At 36.0% G+C, this 23,938-nt stretch overlaps 1 protein-coding gene across 8 annotated transcripts in view; it reads left to right on the top strand.

Moving 5' to 3' along the window:
• DST (dystonin) overlaps positions 1–23,938 on the top strand; it is a 501,678-nt gene that overhangs the window by 332,072 nt on the left and 145,668 nt on the right. For 5 of the 8 annotated variants that reach the window (XM_031935627.1, XM_031935626.1, XM_031935628.1 and 2 more), the window contains 7 exons: positions 417–500; positions 2,422–2,529; positions 3,037–3,135; positions 13,171–13,299; positions 16,075–16,163; positions 17,155–17,290; positions 18,368–23,872. In XM_031935627.1, coding sequence (XP_031791487.1) covers positions 417–500; positions 2,422–2,529; positions 3,037–3,135; positions 13,171–13,299; positions 16,075–16,163; positions 17,155–17,290; positions 18,368–23,872 — 6,150 coding nt within the window. Of the gene's footprint in view, positions 1–416; positions 501–2,421; positions 2,530–3,036; positions 3,136–6,938; positions 9,669–10,235; positions 13,078–13,170; positions 13,300–16,074; positions 16,164–17,154; positions 17,291–18,367; positions 23,873–23,938 lie in introns of those variants that run through there. The other 3 variants (XM_023222949.1, XM_023222950.1, XM_023222948.2) reach the window with 2 other exon arrangements.

Here is a 23,938-nt window from a genome sequence, read left to right on the forward strand (position 1 = left end):
GGCCACAATAGTTTTCTGGGTTCCTAAATAAGTAAAAATGGTTATCTATGGAAAATTAGATACCACATTTGACAGAAAGTTTGAATGCTTTGCGATTTTTTTCTATCTTTAGGGGCCAGTCACAGCTAGCTCTGTTTTTTTCAGGAATAGGTGGTGGCCAAGGGCATCGAGTCTGCTTTTGGATAATTCCTAAGGAGTTTAGTAATTTCTGCTTTGAAAGCCACATAGGGTGGGTCACTTCTGTGGCTTAATCTGGAAGTTTGTAATTTACCCATAAGACAAGTTGCATATTAAGTGCAAAGGGCTAAGGAGCTATACCGTGAAGTGGTGTAGATATGTCTTAGTTACTGAGCATCTTATGTAGTAGAATAGCTGAATTCCTTGTGATTTTTCTTCTAAACTGTGTATATTTATAGATGTTGGTGTCTGAAATAGAAATGAAACAGAGCAAAATGGACGAGTGTCAAAAATATGCAGAACAGTACTCAGCTACAGTGAAGGTAGGAAGATTCATTAACTTAAGTAAAATGTAATATTCAGGTATGTGATTCTACATATACTTTCAAAGCCATGCAAGTCATTTCACTCAGTGTTAAAAAGTAAAAAGAATCTTCATTTGAACTTTTTTGACACTTATCTAATAATTCTTTGTGAAATTAGTCACATGATAGCCCCCCAATTCATTCTTCTTCTCTCTCACATGTGTACACCCCTGCCACTCGCAGCCACCACAATAATTAGCTCTGTAGTTGGTTTCTTATCACTTTTCTCTCTTTCTTTCTTCTTTAACATTGTTAGGGTATTTCATGGGAGAACTTCTAACTTCCTCACTTAGGGGGACATTTTTCATGCTTTTCAAGTTATCATTGACAACTTTTCAGTTTTAGCCTTCCAGATCCATAGTTCCATTGCTTAGCCGGGAAAGGGGGGCTGCATAGGGCTACACTACTGTTACCTATATTTCCATGAGCTTCCAAACAGACTTGGGAAATTACCTGACCACCCTAAATGTTTCTCATTTTGTCCCCATCTTGGAAACATCTCCAGGATTGGATAGATTATTAAAAATGTAATTTTGCAGTACAGTCATGTGTTGCTTAACAAAGGTGATATATTCCAAGAAATGCATTGGTAGGTGATTTTTTTCATTGTGTGAACGTCGTAGAGTGTACTCACATAAACCTAGATGTTACAGCTTTCTACACACTTAGGCTATATGGTACAGCCTCTTGCTCCTAGACTATAAACCTGTACAGCATGTTGCTGTACTGAATAGTGTAGGCAACTGTAATATAATGGTATCTAAACATAGAAAAAGTATAATAAAAATAGGGAATAAAATATAAAAAATGGTACACCTGTATAGAGCAGCTACCATGAATGGAGCTTGTGGGACTAGAAGTTGCTTTGGGTGAGTTAGTGAGTGAGTTGTGAGTGAAGGTAATGGCCTAGCACATTACTGTACACCTCTATAGAATTTATAAACACTGTACACTTAGACTATACTAGTTTATAAAAAAATTTCTTCAATAATAAATTAACATTAACTTAATGTAACTTTTTTACGTTATAAACTTGTGATTTTTTTAACCTTTTGACTCCTTTGTCATAACTCTTAACTTAAAACAACGAATACATTGTATAGCCATACAGAGGTATTTTCTTTCTTTTTATCTTTATTCTGTAAGTTTTTATCTATTTTTAATTTTTTTTTAACTTTTTAAACTTCTTTGTTAAAGCCTAAGACACAAACATACACATTAGCTTAGGCCTATATAAAGTCAGGATCATCAATATCACTGTCTTACACCTCCAAATCCCACGGGAAGGTCTTCAGGGGCAGTCACATGTACGGAGTCGTCTGCTCCTATGACAACAATGCCTTCTTCTGGAATACTTTCTGAAGGACCTGTCTGAAACTGTTTTACAGTTAAGTTTTTTTTTTTTTTTAAATGAGTAGAAGTACACTCTCAAATAACAATGAAAAGTATAGTGTGGTAAATATATAGCAGTAACATAGTCATTTATTACCAAGTATTACATACTGAACATAATTGTATGTGCTATACTTTTGTACAACTGGCAGCACAGTAAATTTGTTTACACCAGCATTGCCACAAACGTGAGTAACGCATTGTGCTGTGACATCACTAGGCAATAGGTATTTTTCAGCTCCATTATAATTTTATGGGGCTACCATCGTGTATACAGTCTGTCCTTGACTGAAATACTGTCATGTGAAACACGACTATATTTTCTGTATTTAAACTTAATTTAATGAATCTAGGTTCTAATGATTTATGTCAAATCACTAAGTTAATTTAGTGAATCTAGGTTCTAATTATCTGTGTTAACTTACTGTATAATGAAACTCTAGTACTTTGCTTCAGTTCATTTTATTTTATTGACTCCTTTATACAGGACTATGAATTACAAACAATGACCTACCGGGCCATGGTAGATTCACAACAAAAATCTCCAGTGAAACGCCGAAGAATGCAGAGTTCAGCAGATCTCATTATTCAAGAGGTAATAAAAGTATGAGAGAAAGGGGGGAAAGGGCATAAAAGAAAGAACACTTTCTTTTTGAATTTTATTTTTTATTGTGATAAAACATACATAGTATAAAACTTACCATTTTAACAATTTTAAATGTACAGTTTAATGGAATTGCAGTATATCACAATATCGTGCAACTGGTACCACTGTTTATTTCCAGAACCTTTTCATCATCCCAAACAGAAAGTCTGTACTGAGGACAATACATTCTATTAAGGGTTTTTAAAAATGCTTTATAAATTTTTATTCAAGATTAATTATTAACTATAGAGATAAATGTACTTCATGGTGAAATTTAGAAGAGAATTATCATTTACTATGATTTGCACAATAGTAATAAGCTCATTCTTACCATTTATTATGGGGGAGTTGTGTGTTTTGCTGTCTAAAAGCCTAATGTAATTATTATTCAAAATTCATTCAACTTATTAAGAGTAACGGAGGTAATGCTTTTATTATTTTTTTCCTTACTTGCAGTTCATGGACCTAAGGACTCGGTATACTGCCCTGGTCACTCTCATGACACAATATATTAAATTTGCTGGTGATTCATTGAAGAGGCTGGAAGAGGAGGAGGTAATCATTAACAGTGAGCAGCCTGTAAATATAAAGGAGCTAGAGATGAGCAGTAACTGCAGTATAGTTTGGGAAGGCAAAACGTGTTTCATGATAAATTTATGTGGCTAGTAGCAGATGTACAAATAAATATTGAATTATAAAATTACAGTGAAAACGACTGAAGGCCTAGGATTTTGGTTTGTCTTTAAGATTCACTCAAATAGAAAGTCATTTCATTTCATGACTTTACATTTTCACTTTGGGACTCTAATATGGTTGGGTTAATGTCTTAAATAAATTATGAAATTTTGGCAGTTTGGCAGAATATTTTTCAGCTTTCTCACAGCTGAGAAGTATACTTTGAAGTATAGTTACTGCTGGTATGATGTCTACAGGAATACTACATTAACCCATTTGTCTTAAGCATTTTAAATTAATTTGTATCTCAAGAAGTTAAAATTATTATATATAATGTAAAGATGCTAACTTAAAAGTAGTAGATGTTTTTACAAAATGATGATACTTTTAAGAATTTTGGAGTTTTGGGTTTTTTTTTTTTTTTTCAAAAAGATATAGCACATGGCATTTAAAAAGGCTATTTAAATGCCATTCTGATTTGGAGAACTTCTGCAGCTTTGATTCTGCATTTAAAAATTATATTCAGAAATAGGAAGAGTAAGGAGTTATTTATAAAAATCAATGGTCACCAAAGGCTCTTGTATCTAATGTAAAAGGGAGTATGCTATGCTTTATTATCTTGATATACTTTCTATTCCCCAGAACAGACAAAAATAGTAGAATGAATGTTGAAGTAAATAAACATTTAAAATGTGGGACATTAGCCATTTTAAATTGGACTGTTATTGAAATTCTAAAGGTGATTATACTTAATGTAACTCCGTTCATATGAGAGCCGAAACAGCAGTAAACATCTATTGGATGTTACTTTCTCAGTTTCCTAAAAATGTGACCACTGTTATAAACTATTTTAGTCTGTTCAGAGTTAACAGTTTTCTGCAGCTAAATCACTAACATAGCTAATTGCAAGACTTTATAACACTCTTCCTTTGTGCTTAAGAGAACCAGGATATTTGTGACCATCTTAATTGCATGCATCTTTCATCTATGAAAGAACATCCATAATTTTCTTATATTTTTAGTCTTTGAGAGATCTTATTCCATTTTAAATGGTATGCAGATCTTTTAAATTGTATATGTAGTAGTTAAATATAAAATAAAATAAGTTCTTATAGTACGTATCTGATTATACATATATGTGCCACTTACTTGATTTTTCTGATGAAGCAGAATACTAGCAATTGATAGAAACAAAGAATATTTTAGAAGGCCGTAATTGAATGCAAGTTATTATTGTCATCCTTAAAAATGTCAAAGATTTATAATTAATTGAAACCAGTAAATACAGTTATGGAAGAACAAGCGAAGGCTATAATTTAAAATAGGTTAAAAAAAACTACCACTTAAGATTACATTAATGGAATGTCATGTAAAAGATACATAGCTCAATTTTTAGACTCAAAAGATTGGTGTTTCTGCAACTGCAGTTTGAAGACCCACATGAAAAACCTTGGTTTAAAGCAGAATTTTCTATAATAAACATAAAATCAAAGATGGATGCAAGTTAATTTCAGAAGTAATACTGATTTAGTTAAAAGAAATGTTACTAAAATATCTGTAGTAGATATTAGATATGAAAGAGAGATTCTTTAGTCTGCTGAGAACAAAGTATGCAAAGTATTAATCACTGTGATTAAAGGGCAAGATTGAGGAAGATTTAGATAAAAGTTAAGGAAGTTATTTTTATGCAATTAAGTTTGAGATCCACAAGAAGGCAAGTCAGCAATTGGACTAAATTATTTCTAGTAATTTTTCTCACATATGCTAAAAAACTCAGGAGATATCCAGACAACATGATTCTTTTTTTTTTTTTTTTTTTCCCGAGACAGACCTCTGTTGCCCAGGCTGGAGTGCAGTGGCGCCATCTCAGCTCACTGCAACCTGCGCCTCCTGGGTTCAAGTAATTCACTGCCTCAGCCTTCCGAGTAGCTGGGATTACAGGCGCCTGCCACCGCGCCAGGCTAATTTTTGTATTTTTAGTGGAGATGGGGTTTCACCATGTTGGCCAGGCTTGTCTTGAACTCCTGACCTCATAGTCCACCCACCTTGGGCTCCCAAAGTGCTGGGATTATAGGCGTGAGCCACCATGCCCAGAATAGCTTCTTAACAAATCACTGCATTGACTAATGAAGATATTGAGGGTTCAACAACAGATATTTTCTTTCTGAGGGAATTTTTAGTTTTTTTAAATCTGAGCATGACCAAGAAAAAGAAAGGGCTCAGAATTTCTTAGCAATAGCTACGTTTTAAAGGAGGTTTGATAAGGAACTGAGACTGTCTTAGAAATAACGTCCTGAAGAAATATTGAAAACTTAGTATTTAAATAGATAAAATGCTCACGTGTCACAGGATTGACCCTGATACTAAAATAAAGAAAATAGAGTGTTGGAGATAACAGGTTATGAGATTTGTTTCTGTATGAATTATTATTAGAAACCTTATTTAGGTTAGCGGAGAAAACAACTGAAATTCTCATCAAAATTATTGGAGATCAAGAAATTAGAAGAAGCAAAATAAGATGTATGGTCTATAATAGAAATTAAATTCTTGAAATTCACCAAAGCTTCTCAATGAAAACAAATCTGTCTAAAATAATTTCTCTATTCCTGTTTAAATTATTTTATGGTGATCTTGAGTTGATGATACAAAACTAACAACACTAGAGTATTAATAAAGAGAAATTAAATTGTAATTATAAACTAATCCTGATCATGTAGTTCTGTAATCAGTGTAAAGCATACTCCTCCCAGCTGACATTGATTCTGTCCCTAGAAGAGTAAAAAAATTTTCTTATAATTTTTTCTATACATTGGAGCTGAATCCCTAAGTATATATTTAAAAGCTATTATACTTAACAAATATCTTTATATTTATGGAGTATTTAAAGGTACTTGTCAAAGTGATTCATATGAGGCATGTTATTAACAACAGCAACAAAATCTCTGAGTATATGAAGCATATCTTTTCCAAAGCCGTCAGGACTGTAGCTGCCTTTGCATTAGCAATTCTGATGATTATAATTGTCATAATATGGCAAGTATAAACAAATAAGGGATCTGACTTTACAAATTTCAAGTTATTATATAATTTTCCTTCTTCCCCATGTTATTTCCTAATTTGGCTCTCTGTTCTAAAGTTCTGTGCTTTGCTTTTTTAACCATAAGATATGGGAATGTAAGTATCATTTTTTAATTTCTATCAGGCTAGAAAACTAAATTCTTTAGCGTCATTTGGTTCCTATGTGTTGGGTGTTCTTCCTACCTCTTAGGGTTGCATGCAAGAGAAGAAAGGGCACCGTTGTGAGAGTTTTATTTCCCACTTTGTCACTCACCCAATGTGAGTTTGCAGAATATCTCTCTTCCTCATTTCTCCCTTTCCTCATCTGTTGTAAGTTCCCTTCTTGCTATAAAATTCTAAGCTAGCTAATTTTTAAAATAGAATTATTCCTGAGGGACAAAAAGATATTCTTCAGAATACCTGTCGTGAAGGATTTTTTGTCCTCTACTGCTGACTTTCTGAAGCTTCCTCTCTGAAGAAGGTGATGCTGCTGGTGGTGGTGGTGATAGCACTTGTTCTGCATTTGAGTTCACTTGGTTTTGTAAGTACTTTTATGAATATTGATTCATACATTGTAAGCTATTTTGAACAGAACAGGCTTGACACTTTCAAAACGTCTCTTGTAGATTAAAAGGTGTAAGGAGACTTCTGAACATGGGGCATATTCAGATCTGCTTCAGCGTCAGAAGGCAACAGTGCTTGAGAATAGCAAACTTACAGGAAAGATAAGTGAGCTGGAAAGAATGGTAGCTGAACTAAAGAAACAAAAATCCCGAGTAGAGGAAGAACTTCCGAAGGTCAGGGAGGCTGCAGAAAATGAATTGAGAAAGCAGCAGAGAAATGTAGAAGATATCTCTCTGCAGAAGATAAGGGCTGAAAGTGAAGCCAAGCAGTACCGCAGGGAACTTGAAACCATTGTGAGAGAGAAGGAAGCCGCTGAAAGAGAACTGGAGCGGGTGAGGCAGCTCACCATAGAGGCCGAGGCCAAAAGAGCTGCCGTGGAAGAGAACCTCCTGAATTTTCGGAATCAGTTGGAGGAGAACACCTTCACCAGAAGAACACTGGAAGACCATCTTAAAAGAAAAGATTTAAGTCTCAATGATTTGGAGCAACAAAAAAATAAATTAACGGAAGAATTAAGAAGAAAGAGAGACAATGAGGAAGAACTCTTGAAGTTGATAAAGCAGATGGAAAAAGACTTTGCATTTCAGAAACAGGTAGCAGAGAAACAGTGGAAAGAAAAGCAGAGAATTGAATTGGAAGCAAGAAGAAAAATAACTGAAATTCAGTATACATGTAGAGAAAATGCATTGCCAGTATGTGCCATCACACAGGCTACATCATGCAGGGCAGTAACAGGTCTCCAGCAAGAACATGACAAACAGAAAGCAGAAGAACTCAAACAGCAGGTAGATGAACTAACAGCTGCCAATAGAAAGGCTGAACAAGACATGAGAGAACTGACATATGAACTTAATGCCCTCCAGCTTGAAAAAACGTCATCTGAGGAAAAGGCTCGTTTGCTAAAAGATAAACTAGATGAAACAAATAATACACTCAGATGCCTTAAGTTGGAGTTGGAAAGGAAGGATCAGGCGGAGAAAGGGTATTCTCAACAACTCAGGGAGCTTGGTAGGCAATTGAACCAAACCACAGGTAAGGCTGAAGAAGCCATGCAAGAAGCTAATGATCTCAAGAAAATAAAGCATAATTATCAGTTAGAATTAGAATCTCTTCATCAAGAAAAAGGGAAGCTACAAAGAGAGGTAGACAGAATCACAAGGGCACATGCCGTAGCTGAGAAGAGTATTCAGCATTTAAATTCACAAATTCATTCTTTTCGAGATGAGAAAGAATTAGAAAGACTACGAATCTGCCAGAGAAAATCAGATCATCTAAAAGAACAATTTGAGAAAAGCCATGAGCAGTTGCTTCAAAATATCAAAGCTGAAAAAGAAAATAATGATAAAATCCAAAGGCTCAATGAAGAATTAGAGAAAAGTAATGAGTGTGCAGAAATGCTAAAACAAAAAGTCGAGGAGCTTACTAGGCAGAATAATGAAACCAAATTAATGATGCGGAGAATTCAGGCAGAATCAGAGAATATAGTTTTAGAGAAACAAACTATCCAGCAAAGATGTGAAGCACTGAAAATTCAGGCAGATGGTTTTAAAGATCAGCTACGCAGCACAAATGAACACTTGCATAAACAGACAAAAACAGAGCAGGATTTTCAAAGAAAAATTAAATGCCTAGAAGAAGACCTGGCGAAAAGTCAAAATTTAGTAAGTGAATTTAAGCAAAAGTGTGACCAACAGAACATTATCATCCAGAATACCGAGAAAGAAGTTAGAAATCTGAATGCGGAGCTGAATGCTTCCAAGGAAGAGAAGCGACGTGGGGAGCAGAAAGTTCAGCTACAGCAAGCACAGGTGCAAGAGTTAAATAACAGGTTGAAAAAAGTACAAGATGAATTACACTTAAAGACCATAGAGGAGCAGATGACCCACAGAAAGATGGTTCTGTTTCAGGAAGAATCTGATAAATTCAAACAGTCAGCAGAGGAGTTTCGGAAGAAGATGGAAAAATTAATGGAGTCCAAAGTCATCACTGAAAATGATATTTCAGGCATTAAGCTTGACTTTGTGTCTCTTCAACAAGAAAACTGTAGAGCCCAAGAAAATGCTAAGCTTTGTGAAACAAACATTAAAGAACTTGAAAGACAGCTTCAACAGTATCGTGAACAAATGCAGCAAGGGCAGCATGTGGAAGCAAATCATTACCAAAAATGTCGGAAACTTGAGGATGAGCTGATAGCCCAGAAGTGTGAGGTTGAAAACCTGAAGCAAAAAATGGACCAGCAGATCAAAGAGCATGAACATCAATTAGTTTTGCTCCAGTGTGAAATTCAAAAAAAGAACACAGCCAAAGACTGTACCTTCAAACCAGATTTTGAGATGACAGTGAAGGAGTGCCAACACTCTGGAGAGCTGTCCTCTAGAAACACTGGACACCTTCACCCAACACCCAGATCCCCTCTGTTGAGATGGACTCAAGAACCACAGCCATTGGAAGAAAAGTGGCAACATCGGGTTGTTGAAGGAATACCAAAAGAAGTCCAATTCCAGCCACCAGGGCCTCCACTTGAGAAAGAGAAAAGCCAGCAGTGTTACTCTGAATACTTTTCTCAGACAAGCACCGAATTACAGATAACTTTTGATGAGACAAAGCCTATTACAAGACTATCTGAAATTGAGAAGATAAGAGACCAAGCCCTGAACAATTCTAGACCACCTGTTAGGTATCAAGATAACACATGTGAAATGGAACTGGTGAAGCTTTTGACACCCTTAGAGGTATGCTCTGTGTTCTGAGACCTTATCAGCTACCTAATGTCAAATTTCTTCATTTGTTTCCTTTCTCTCCTAGACTAAATTTTTAAAACAGTTTTGAATATGATTGGCTCTTTGTAGTTCTGACAGAAAAATAATGCTATACTTTTTCTGGTAACTTACTTGAATCTTTATTATAAATTAACACTTTAACTTTTGAATGTTTGAGATTAAACATACGGATGTAGTAGATATGCTGTTATATCTGTGGAGATACATTTTGAAATATGTGACTATCAAAAAAGCTAGAAGAACCAAGCAGTTAGCTTTAACTTCTAACATATTCTGTGGCTAGATTTTTGTCTTAGTCTTTAAAGATATAATTTTAATACCTTTAATTGTCATCTAAGATAAAATTCAGACTCTGAAAATAATATAATACTTATTCATGAACCCTCCTTGGTTTGAAATTTTTCTTCTTTTCACTAATCTCATCTTTGTAATTCAAAGAATTATGTTTGGATTGAGAATGAGTAAAGTGACATAATGTTCTTGAGGTGACTTTTAACATTTTATAAATTCCTGTTACAGATAGCTAAGAACAAGCAGTATGATATGCATACAGAAGTCACAACATTAAAACAAGAAAAGAACCCAGTTCCCAGTGCTGAAGAATGGATGCTTGAAGGGTGCAGAGCATCTGGTGGACTCAAGAAAGGGGATTTCCTTAAGAAAGGCTTAGAAGCAGAGATCTTCCAGAACTTTGATGGTGATCATGCATGTTCAGTTAGGGATGATGAATTTAAATTCCAAGGGCTTAGGCACACTGTGACTGCCAGGCAGTTGGTGGAAGCTAAGCTTCTGGACATGAGAACAATTGAGCAGCTGCGACTCGGTCTTAAGACTGTTGAAGAAGTTCAGAAAACTCTTAATAAGTTTCTGACGAAAGCCACCTCAATTGCAGGGCTTTACCTAGAATCTACAAAAGAAAAGATTTCATTTGCCTCAGCGGCCAAGAGAATCATAATAGACAAAATGATGGCTTTGGCATTTTTAGAAGCTCAGGCTGCAACAGGTTTTATAATTGATCCCATTTCAGGTCAGATATATTCTGTTGAAGATGCAGTTCTTAAAGGAGTTGTTGACCCCGAATTCAGAATTAGGCTTCTTGAGGCAGAGAAGGCAGCTGTGGGATATTCATATTCTTCTAAAACATTGTCAGTGTTTCAAGCTATGGAAAATAGAATGCTTGACAGACAAAAAGGTAAACATATCTTGGAAGCCCAGATTGCCAGTGGGGGTGTCATTGACCCCGTGAGAGGCATTCGTGTTCCTCCAGAAATTGCTCTGCAGCAGGGGTTGTTGAATAATGCCATCTTACAGTTTTTACATGAGCCATCCAGCAACACAAGAGTTTTCCTTAATCCCAATAACAAGCAAGCTCTGTATTACTCAGAATTACTGCGAATGTGTGTATTTGATGTAGAGTCCCAATGCTTTCTGTTTCCATTTGGGGAGAGGAACATTTCCAATCTCAATGTCCAAAAAATTCATAGAATTTCTGTTGTAGATACTAAAACAGGGTCAGAATTGACTGCATATGAGGCTTTCCAGAGAAATCTGATTGAGAAAAGTATATATCTTGAACTTTCAGGGCAGCAATATCAGTGGAAGGAAGCTACATTTTTTGAATCCTATGGGCATTCTTCTCATATGCTGACTGATACTAAAACAGGATTAAATTTCAATATTAGTGAGGCTATAGAGCAGGGAACAATTGACAAAGCCTTGGTAAGAAAGTATCAGGAAGGTCTCATCACACTTACAGAACTTGCTGATTCTTTGCTGAGCCGGTTAGTTCCCAAGAAAGATTTGCACAGTCCTATTGCAGGGTATTGGCTGACTGCTAGTGGGGAAAGGATCTCTGTACTAAAAGCCTCCCGTAGAAATTTGGTTGATCGGATTACTGCCCTCAGATGCCTTGAAGCCCAAGTCAGTACAGGGGGCATAATTGATCCTCTTACTGGCAAAAAGTACCGGGTAGCCGAAGCTTTGCATAGAGGCCTGGTTGATGAGGGGTTTGCCCAGCAGTTGCGACAGTGTGAATTAGTAATCACAGGGATTGGCCATCCCATCACTAACAAAATGATGTCAGTGGTGGAAGCTGTGAATGCAAATATTATAAATAAGGAAATGGGAATCCGATGTTTGGAATTTCAGTACTTGACAGGAGGGTTGATAGAGCCACAGGGTCACTCTCGATTATCCATAGAAGAGGCTCTCCAAGTAGGTATTATAGATGTCCTCATTGCCACAAAACTCAAAGATCAAAAGTCATATGTCAGAAATATAATATGTCCTCAGACAAAAAGAAAGTTGACATATAAAGAAGCCTTAGAAAAAGCTGATTTTGATTTCCACACAGGACTTAAACTGTTAGAAGTATCTGAGCCCTTGATGACAGGAATTTCTAGCCTCTACTATTCTTCCTAACAGGACATGTTTAAATAACTGTGCAAGGGGTGATGCTGGCTGGTTCATGCCACTTTTTCAGAGTATGATTATACCGGCTACGTATGCAGTCTGTGAATTATGTAACATACTCTTTCTTGAGGGCTGCAAATTGCTGAGTGCTCAAAGTAGAGTAAGTTTTAAATTGAAAATTACATAAGATTTAATGCCCTTCAAATGGTTTCATTTAGCCTTGAGAATGGTTTTTTGAAACTTGGCCGCACTAAAAATGATTTTTTTTTTACATAGAATATGGGATAAACTTGATGAACTCCAAGTTCACAGCATCATTTCTTCAGAACTCCCCTTCATTGAATAGTGATCGTTTATTAAATGATATATTGCACTCACTGAAAGAACACGTCATGAAGCACCGTGGAATCAAAGAGAAAGATATAAATTCGTTCCCACAGCCTTCAAGCTGCCATGTTTTAGATTGCTTAAAAAAATGAAAAAGTTTTGCCTTTTTCTGTATATAGTGACCTTCTTTGCGTATTAAAATATTTACCACAACATCTCATTTCTAGTTAAGTCTTTGCACTTGAAAGCTAACATTATGAATATTGTGTGTTGGAGGAGGGGAAGGATTTTTCTTCATTCTGTGTGTTTTCCTTATGTATATAGTAGACATTCTGTATTCTGTCAGCCTTCTATGATACCTTTTTGTCAGTACAATTATGATTGTAATGCTAATGCAAAGGCAGCAATTCAAAGATCTTCTAGTGCCTTATGAATAAAGTTGAGATTTAAAATTTGTAACATTGATGAAACAGCTGGGAGGTTAAACCAATCATTAAGGAATGTATGCCATAGCTTTCTTTGCTACCATAAACATTTTGGAGGTGCACCTGCTATGTGACATGGCAAATATGGTTAAGTGAATGAATAAAATGTTTTAGTAACCTGTGTGTGATGAAAAAAACATTTTTACATTCTTGTTTGCTATGGAGAGGTCAGTTTAATAGCTAAGTCATTTAATGGAGTGTATATTTTTCTTACTGCTCACAACTGTCAGAAGTCACTGGAAGAAGAAAAGAAAGAGCATGTTGAAAAAGCCAAAGAATTGCAGAAATGGGTATCAAATATCAGCAAGACATTGAAAGATGCAGAGAAGGCTGGGAAACCTCCCTTCTCTATGCAAAAGGTATTCACAGAAGTCCTGGTTTAACAATAATAATAATAGCAGGGATGTTAACTGAATTGACACAGTTTACCTAGCACAATGTTTAATTTTTACCTTAATTTTCACATTGTTATAGGCCATTATAATGCAAATCAGAACGATTAAATAACTTGCGCAAAGAATCAAAGTTGGTGTGTGGCAGAAGAAGCTGTTTAATTCCAAAGCCTGAATGATATATATTGTTCTTATTTTTAGTAAATGAATTCAGTATACTGCTTTTCCTAGTAGTTAGGTCTGCTTCCTGATTATTACAATGAGAATAGCTGAAGAGCATAGTCATTCTGTTTTATGTCTAGAGTAGATCCATGCACTCCATGTCATAAAGACATGTCATCTTATTCTTACAGATGTAAACAAAAAAGTTTCAAGAACAATGAAAATACAAACCAGGATATTAACATTCTTGATTATTGATTTTAGTTGTGCTTTTCTGGGTCTTTCCCATCTCATAAGGAAGTGTCTACAGTCAATCACTGGAAATTCTAGATACCATCTTTTATCCTAGTGAATTCTTTAGTCTTAACGGGCTGTCCTCTGTATCCCAACTGCTTAGTGTTATGTTGGATGGCCACAGCTTGGGAGATGTCCCTGGTATCTGTTGGACTGTACCACTTGAAACTCTTAGGATGTTGGTAGTTGGGGTGTAAATTTTAATACTGCTGCTGCTGGTGATAGCAGTGGGATTGCTACTGTATTAAAAAAATAAATTTCCACTAAGATAAGCATTTTTCTCAAGGAATACTTTCCTACACTGCCCTCCTGCTCTTGTCTGACATTTAGAAATTTCAAGGGCTATCATCCAATCTTAACATTAGTCCCACTTTATCTAGCTCTGCATCAGTACTTACTTGTCATCTATTAAAATAGACATTGTTGACATGACTAAATAGGGGAAAGCATCAGTGCTTTGTCTTATTTTGGCTGTGATATGAGGCAAGTGTTCCTTATTTGAGGTTCTTCCTTGGAGAAGTTTACAGACCAGAGTATATACTTGAAACGTTGCTCAATTGAAATAAAGTATTCACTCATCGTCTTACATACTACATATGTGGGATGTGGAAGATATGTGGGAGATGTGGGAAAACACTTGCATTTGGTGCTTTATACCAAAAAGCTTCAAGTAATTTTAATACATATATTTCATGTAAAATATCCTTTTCCCTTTTTTTCCCCTCATTAAATAGACAACTAAAATGGGTACATAAAGGTTAACAAAGATTCCTTGGGATAATACGTTTCTTTTAAGAAATATGGATTATAAACCATTGGTATTTTTATATTCTGTAGTTTTTTTGAAAATATATATACATATTTATATATTTGAGACAGGGTCTTGCTCTGTCACCCAGGCTGGAGTGCAGTGGCGTGATCACAGCTCACTGGAGCCGCAACCTTCCAAGCTCAAGTGATCCTCCTGCCTCAGCCTCCCAAGTAGCTGGAACTGCAGACACATGCCACCACACCTGGCAAATTAAAAAAAATTTTTTGTAGACATTCTTTAGTTTTAAATTCTCCAAAACATTACTAAGTCAGATTTAGACCTAATACCCTAGATACTTCTTAATGCAGATAATGTTGTTAATCATAACTAAGAACAGTTGATGGTTATTCTGTTAAAGGAAATTTTAGTTAATATAAGTGTGTCCTTCAAAAGTCAGTACAGCCTCATGATTATCTATAGTCATGAAAAATAAACTTTAAATTGACTCTGAATAGACTTCATTGGCCCATATTTTCATTGGCCCATTATTTCCTCTTATTTCTGCTCATTTAAAAGAGTGGCAATTTCTGAAATAAGGGATTTGGAAATGATACACTGAGGGATTAGGAGAAAGTATGACCTCTAGCTTTTCCCCAAACAGATCAATTTTATTTCTCTGACAGATGACAGTCACAAATGACTTTTACAAAGTGGGTCTTAGCATTAGAAATTAATTTTTTTAATAGTTAAAAAGGTTTTTTAGATAGGATCTTACTCTGTCTCTCATGTGGGAGTGTAGTGGCATGACTTCAGCTCATTGTAACCTCCCCTTCCCCTGCTTAAGCAATTCTCCTGCCTCAGCCTCCCAAGTAGCTTGGACTACAGGCATGAGCCAAAAATACTTGGATACTTTTTGTGTTTTTCGTAAAGATAAGATTTCACCATGTTGCCCAGGCTAGTCTCAAACGCCTGAGCTCAAAACAGTCTGCCTGCCTTGGCCTCCCAAAGTGCTGGGATTACAGGCATGAGCCACCGCTCTCAGCTAGAAATTCTTTATTCTGGGTCTGTATACGTACAGATTATTACTTCCACCATAATTTTTTCAAAAGGAGCATTGTGTCTAGGAGCTTGGCAGAAGGAAGATGCCCTTTGGAAGTAGTGTCCCACAGTCATGTGTCTTTTTGAGTACTGCAGTGCGCAAGGATGACACTGGGCCAGTGCTGAGTGCCCACCTGCAGGTGGAGGCCACCTTTATCCACAGCTGGACTAGGGCAGATGCAGGAAATGTATAATGTATTATTATTTTCTCTTGAAAATGATGGCATTAAGGATAGAGAGAGGAGCTTTCCTGATGGATTCTAAATAAAATACTCTTATCTAGACCTATAGACTGCTAATAACTGATAGGTTATTCACTTGGGTCACCCAGAAAACAGACTAGGTTTTGACTAAAGCTTTATGAATTTCTTTTTTTTAAATACTGTTGTTTACTCCTTTTGGAGGAAGAGTTTGAATGTGCTTTCTTTACCTTACAGATCTCCAGTGAGGAAATATCAACCAAAAAGGAACAGTTATCAGAAGCACTTCAAGCTATGCAGCTTTTTTTGGCAAAACATGGAGATAAGTATGTTGGTTGTCATTAGCTCTTTTATTCTAAGTGGGGAAGTGTTCTTAAAAGCTTTCAGCAAAACAGAGGTGGTAAATTTTCATTGCAATGTTAAAAATGGGACTCAAACTAATCACAATTTACTTAATATAGTAAAGATTTTCAACTTAGTAATTTGATTAATTGTCACTTTTAATCTTTATTACAACTTTGAAATGTTCTTATTATCCCCATGGAAACAGGCTCAGAGCTTAAGAATTAATAGCAAGTGAGAGGTAGAGTACAGACTCCAAGTCAAGTCTTAAATCTAAGTAGTACTCTGTGAGACTTATTCTTTGGAAAATATTTATAAATATGGTCTTCGTTTTCTTTTCTTTTTTTTTTTTTTTTTTTTTTTTTTGGTCTTCGTTTTCTTAGCTGAGACCTATGGCAGCCTCATTTCTCATATTTTATCCCTACTTTTTGCTACAAAGCACTTTGTATGTTTCAATCAATGCTTCACTCAGGGAAGGAATCCACCTTTTTCTTAAACCTTTTTGGATGTCCTCCTTAGGATTATTTCATAATGACTTTATAGTACACCTTAGCAAATCAGGTTAATCCCCTTATAAATTTCCTCTTTATTTGTGCTTTAGTCTAAACAAGTTTCATCTTGAGAAATGGTACTGATGGAAATGGAAATCCCCTTTTCCATGTTGGGATTAACAATGAGATCTTACCCTCTGTCAGATAGCAGCAGTTGTTATTTTGGAAGTTTGTATGGTAAATAAGTGTCAATACATTAGTGTACACCCTTTCCTTCAGTCCTTTTCTCAGACAAGGGAAAGATCCTTAGATATTTTTAAGGCCATTCTTAATTTTTATATAGTCGTACTGAGACCTGAGCAGTATGTATGTGAGGCTGTATTTTATTTTACGATAATGTGACAAAATTATTGAACCTAATACATCATCTTTATCTCTTGAAGATGACTTGCATTAGTCTTTTTATCATTTCTGGTTATTTTAGAATGACAGATGAAGAAAGAAATGAATTGGAAAAACAAGTGAAAACTCTTCAAGAAAGTTATAATTTATTATTCAGTGAATCTCTGAAACAGCTACAAGAATCACAAACCTCAGGAGATGTAAAGGTAGAGGAGAAGGTAATATTATTTATTTAAACATGAGGCTGTTTCAAGAAACTTAGTTTGATTGCATGGCTCTGGAAATCTATGTCAATAATAAAGAAATGACCTTGAATTTTGTACGTAGTTAAAACATTGAGTTTGTTTAAATGTTTGGAGATTCCAGTGTTGTTTATTAAATGCAATCTTATACGTGCTGATCATCAGTTTCTGTGACATCTTAATCTCTGCCTTGCATGGTAAAAGAAAAAGACCATTCATTCTTCTAACTCTTCTCTTTAAAAGCCATTCTTCTGGTGTAGTAGGTATTTTAATATGATAGGCTATACAAGAGCCTGTGGGTCATCTCTAAAGGTGGCATTGATGTATTATAGAGTGTTTGATTTTCAGAGATATCCATGAGATTTATTTGAGTAATACAAGGCCATACATTATAGTGAGGGTGCCCTAGCATCTTCTTAAAGTATAAATCATTTAAAATTTGACTGGTACTTAAACTTTTAAAACTTGACAGTGTATATCAACAGGCCTAACATAATATTCAGTATTTAAAAAGTTATCTTTATATTTAATTTCATTACTCCTGGGAATACTTTCCACATAATTTGTCACATTTTAGGGGTATGTAACAATGTTTCTAGTTTCTTAGTTTGTGACTATCTTTGAAGAAGTCTGTATGCTGTAAACATCAATAGCATGGGGTTTGATAATCTCTTTCATGCTGCTAGACTCTAATCTCACCTAAATGCAGAAAGCATGGTTTGCCTTCTAGATATGTGTTCTGTTTTCTCACTATCATCATCTACTCTGTTGTGTCCTCACTAACCTTGTCAATATACACGATATTAAGTTTTCAATTCACAGATGCATGTTGTTTTCAAAGCTTTTATCACATCCTGTGCTGTTGAATAGATCACTGACATAGATCACTTGTGCATTTGAACTGCCTAACATTCACAACATTGCTGCACCTTGGTAAGTAGAGGATTTTTATGTTGAAATGTATTCTTTACTTTTTAAAAAACCTAACTTGCATGAAACTCCACCCACCCTTGTGTAACAGAGTGACCTGAGATTTTTGCATTTTCCTTTCAGCTGGATAAAGTGATTGCAGGCACCATCGATCAGACAACTGGAGAAGTCCTTTCAGTCTTTCAAGCAGTTTTAAGAGGCCTCATTGACTATGACACAGGAATTAGGTTGCTCGAGACACAGCTAGTGATTTCTGGTCTAATTTCACCAGAATTAAGAAAGTGCTTTGACCTTAAAGATGCCAAAAGTCATGGCCTTATTGATGAACAGATTCTGTGCCAACTCAAAGAACTAAATAAAGCTAAGGAGATTATTTCTGCTGCGTCACCTACCACAATTCCAGTACTGGATGCTCTGGCTCAAAGCATGATATCAGAATCCATGGCCATCAAAGTTCTTGAGATACTGCTTTCTACAGGCTCTCTGGTTATTCCAGCCACAGGAGAACAGTTGACCCTACAGAAGGCTTTCCAACAGAACTTGGTTTCCTCAGCATTATTTTCTAAAGTTCTGGAAAGGCAAAATATGTGCAAAGATCTTATTGATCCTTGCACCTCTGAGAAGGTTTCTTTAATAGATATGGTACAAAGAAGTACTTTACAGGAAAACACGGGGATGTGGCTTCTACCTGTGAGACCACAAGAAGGAGGTAGAATAACATTAAAATGTGGAAGAAACCTAAGCATTTTAAGAGCAGCTCATGAAGGTCTCATAGACCGTGAAACCATGTTTAGGTTGTTAAGTGCACAGCTTCTTTCTGGAGGTCTGATCAATTCCAATTCTGGCCAAAGAATGACTGTTGAAGAAGCTGTCAGAGAAGGGGTGATTGACAGGGACACTGCTAGCAGTATCCTCACATATCAGGTTCAAACTGGTGGAATCATCCAGTCAAACCCTGCCAAGCGTTTAACTGTAGACGAAGCAGTACAGTGTGATTTAATAACGTCCAGCAGTGCTCTTTTGGTACTGGAAGCTCAACGAGGCTATGTTGGACTAATTTGGCCCCATTCTGGTGAAATATTTCCCACATCATCTTCCTTGCAGCAAGAGTTGATTACAAATGAATTGGCCTACAAAATCCTGAATAGCAGGCAAAAAATAGCTGCTCTTTATATTCCAGAAAGTTCTCAAGTCATTGGTTTGGATGCTGCTAAACAGCTAGGAATTATAGACAATAACACAGCATCAATTTTAAAAAATATAATACTGCCTGATAAAATGCCAGATTTAGGAGATTTAGAAGCTTGTAAAAATGCCAGAAGATGGCTCTCTTTTTGTAAATTTCAACCCTCCACAGTTCATGATTACAGACAAGAAGAGGATGTTTTTGATGGAGAAGAACCTGTCACTACTCAGACCTCAGAACAAACTAAAAAATTATTTCTATCTTATTTAATGATAAATAGCTATATGGATGCAAACACAGGGCAAAGGCTTTTGCTGTACGATGGAGACTTGGATGAGGCTGTTGGCATGCTACTGGAAGGCTGTCATGCAGAATTTGATGGAGATACAGCCATAAAAGAATGTATTGATGTCTTAAGCTCTTCTGGTGTATTTCTTAATAATGCTTCAGGTAGAGAAAAGGATGAATGTACAACTGCACCAAGTAGTTTCAATAAATGTCACTGTGGAGAACCTGAACATGAAGAGACTCCTGAAAATAGAAAGTGTGCTGTAGATGAAGAAAATCATGAAATGGGAGATAATGTTATCAATAGTGAATTTTCTCAGTCAGAAAAACCGGCAAGTGCAATATCAATTGATCCTAAAGTTAACAGTTCACCCAGTGTGTGTGTTCCCAGTCCCATATCATATTTAACACAGACTGAACTTGCAGACATTAGCATGCTTAGAAGTGACTCCAAAAACATACTTACAAACTATGAAAATCAAAGCCAAGTGGAAACAAATGAACATGCAAGTGAATGTAGTCATTCTAAAAACATTCAAAACTTTCCAGGTGATTTGATAGAAAATCCTGTTGTAAAACCAAAAATGAATAAATTCTGTGGTGTGAATGAAACAGAGAATGAAGATAATACAAACAGGGATTCGCCTATCTTTGACTATTCCCCCAGGCTAAGTGCCTTGTTAAGTCATGATAAATTGAGGCACCATCAGGGAAGTTTTAATGATACACACACCCCCAAGAGCAATGGAAATAAGTGTGAAGCCCAAACATTATCATTCAGTGACAAAACCATGTTATCAGGTCAAAGAATAGGAGAAAAATTTCAAGACCAGTTTCTGGGAATTGCGGCTATTAACATCAGTTTACCGGGAGAGCAGTATGGACAGAAATCTTTAAATATGATTTCTTGTAATCCTCAAGTACAATATCACAATGATAAATACATTTCAGATACTTCTGGTGAGGATGAGAAAACACATCCTGGTTTTCAGCAGATGCCTGAAGACAAAAAAAATGAGTCTGAAATAGAAGAGTATTCCTGTGCTGTGACTCCAGCGGGTGATACTGATAATGCCATTGTATCTCTTACCTCTGCTACACCATTGCTTGATGAAACCATCAGTGCTGGTGACTATGAAACGTCACTGCTGAATGATCAGCAGAATGACACAGGAACAGACACTGATAGTGATGATGATTTTTATGATACTCCCTTGTTTGAAGACGATGACCATGATTCTCTGCTTCTTGATGGTGATGATCATGATTGCCTGCACCCTGAGGACTATGACACACTGCAAGAGGAAAACGATGAGATGGCTTCTCCTGCTGATGCTTTTTATGATGTCTCAAAAGAGAATGAAAATTCCGTGGTTCCCCAGGGGGCACTAGCTGGTAGCTTAAGTGTGAAGGGCAAAGCACAGTGTCTTCAGGATTTCCTCATGGATGTTGAGAAAGATGAATTAGATTCTGGTGAAAAAATACATTTAAATCCCGTTGGCTCAGATAAGGTGAATGGACAGTCTCTGGAAACTGGATCAGAAAGGGAATGCACAAATATCCTTGAAGGAGATGAATCTGACTCATTGACTGATTATGATATTGTAGGAGGAAAAGAGAGCTTCACTGTGTCATTAAAATTTGATGACAATGGCAGTTGGAGAGTAAGAAAGGAAGAGTATGTAACTGGACAGGAATTTCACTCTGATACTGATCATTTAGATTCTATGCAAAGCGAAGAAAGTTATGGGGATTATATATATGACAGTAATGATCAGAATGATGATGATAATGATGGCATTGATGAAGAAGGAGGATGTATAAGAGATGAGAATGGAAAGCCCAGTTGCCAAGATGTGGCTGAAGATACGGATATCCAGTTGTGTGCCTCTATTGTAAATGAAAACAGTGATGAAAATAAAAATATTAATAAAACGATTCTTCTGGATAAAATGCACAGTTGTAGCTCTTTAGAAAAACAGCAAAGGGTAAATGTTGTACAGCTAGCATCACCTAGTGAAAATAGCTTAGCTACTGAAAAAAGCAACCTTCCAGAATATACAACTGAGATTGTTGGAAAAAGCAAAGAAAATCTGTTGAATCATGAGATGGTACTTAAGGATTTATTGCTGCCTATCATTAAAGACACTGAATCTGAAAAAACTTTTGGCCCTGCCAGTATTTCACATAATAATAATATCAGTTCAACTTCTGAATTAGGTAATAATCTAGCAAACACAAAGGTTAAGTTGATTCAAGGGTCAGAATTGCCAGAATTGACTGATTCTGTGAAAGGTAAAGATCAATATTTTAAGAATATGGCACCAAAAATTGACTCATCTCTTGATCACATCATATGTACTGAGCCTGATTTGATAGGAAAACCTGCTGAGGAAAGCCATTTGTCATCGATAGCCTCTGTAACTGACAAAGATCCTCAAGGAAATGGAAGTGATCTCATTAAAGGGAGAGATGGCAAAAGTGATATTCTAATAGAAGATGAAACATCAATTCAGAAAATGTACTTGGCTGAAGGAGAAGTGCTTGTAGAAGGTCTAGTAGAAGAAGAAAATAGGCGTCTCAAACTTTTGCCTGGTGAAAATACAAGGGATAGTTTCAAGTTAATTAATAGTCAGTTTCCATTTTCACAAATCACAAACAATGAAGAACTTAATCAGAAAGGAAGCCTTAAAAAAGCAACTGTAACTCTTAAAGATGAACCAAATAATCTACAAATTATAGTTAGTAAAAGTCCTGTTCAGTTTGAGAATATTGAAGAAATTTTTGACACATCAGTTTCCAAAGAGATTAGTGATGACATCACTTCAGACATTACATCATGGGAAGGGAATACGCATTTTGAGGAGTCATTCACTGATGGACCTGAGAAAGAGCTTGATCTGTTTACTTATTTAAAACATTCTGCTAAAAATATAAAAGCAAAAGATATAGCCAAACCAAATGAAGATGTCCCAAGCCATGTTTTAATAACTGCCCCTCCCATGAAAGAACATTTACAATTAGGAGTTAATAATACAAAAGAGAAATCCACTAGTACCCAAAAAGACTCACCTGTTAATGAGATGATCCAAAGTAATGATCTTTGTAGTAAAGAAAGCATCTCAGGAGGAGGAACAGAAATTTCTCAGTTCACACCAGAAAGTATTGAAGCCACACTTTCAATATTATCTCTTAAACATGCAGAAGATGTTGGGAAAAATGATTTTCTGCAGTCAGATCAGTGTGCAAATGTATTAGGAAATGATAACTCCAGTAACACTTTAAATACTGACCATTCATTCTTAGAAATTAGTAATAAGAAAGAAAGAATTGAGCAACAGCTACCAAAAGAACACGCCTTGTCTCCAAGACCCCAAGAAAAGGAGGTTGAGATTCCTGAATTGTCTCAGGTGTTTGTGGAGGATGTAAAGGATATCTTAAAAAGCAGGTTGAAAGAAGGTCATATGAACCCTCAAGACGTTGAAGAACCTTCAGCCTGTGCAGACACTAAAATTTTAGTTCAAAATTTAATTAAACAGATTACCACATCACAGTTGGTAAATGAAGCATCTACTGTGCCCAGCGACTCTCAGATGAGTGACTCTTCTGGAGTTTCCCCCATGAGTAACTCATCAGAACTAAAGGCAGAAAGTAGAGATGATCCTTTCTGTATTGGAAATCTTAAGTCTGAGCTTCTCCTTAATATATTGAAGCAAGATCAACAGAGCCAAAATATTACAGGACTATTTGAATTGATGAGAGAATTAACTCATATGGAGTATGACCTAGAGAAAAGAGGCATTACGTCTAAAGTACTTCCACTGCAACTTGAAAATATTTTCTACAAGCTGCTTGCTGATGGATATTCAGAAAAAATAGAACATGCTGGAGACTTTAATCAAAAAGCATGTTCTACATCTGAGATGATGGAAGAAAAGCCACACATTCTTAGTGATATTAAAAGCAAAGAAGTAAACCACTATTCTCCTAATTTAGAAACTGTAAAAGAAATTGGACTAGAAAGCTCTACTGTGTGTGCATCAACATTGCCAAGAGGTGAGAAGCTTAAGGATCTGTGTAATGATTTCCCAAGCCATTTGGAATGTATTTCAGGGTCAAAAGAAATGGCTTCTGGAGATAGCTCAACTGAACAAGTAAGTTGACTTATACATTTTGTACAGAAATAGCTGCATGAACCATGTGAGAATAATCCCATACAA

Source organism: Piliocolobus tephrosceles, chromosome 5, assembly GCF_002776525.5.
Source record: "Piliocolobus tephrosceles isolate RC106 chromosome 5, ASM277652v3, whole genome shotgun sequence".
Taxonomy (NCBI): domain Eukaryota; kingdom Metazoa; phylum Chordata; class Mammalia; order Primates; family Cercopithecidae; genus Piliocolobus; species Piliocolobus tephrosceles.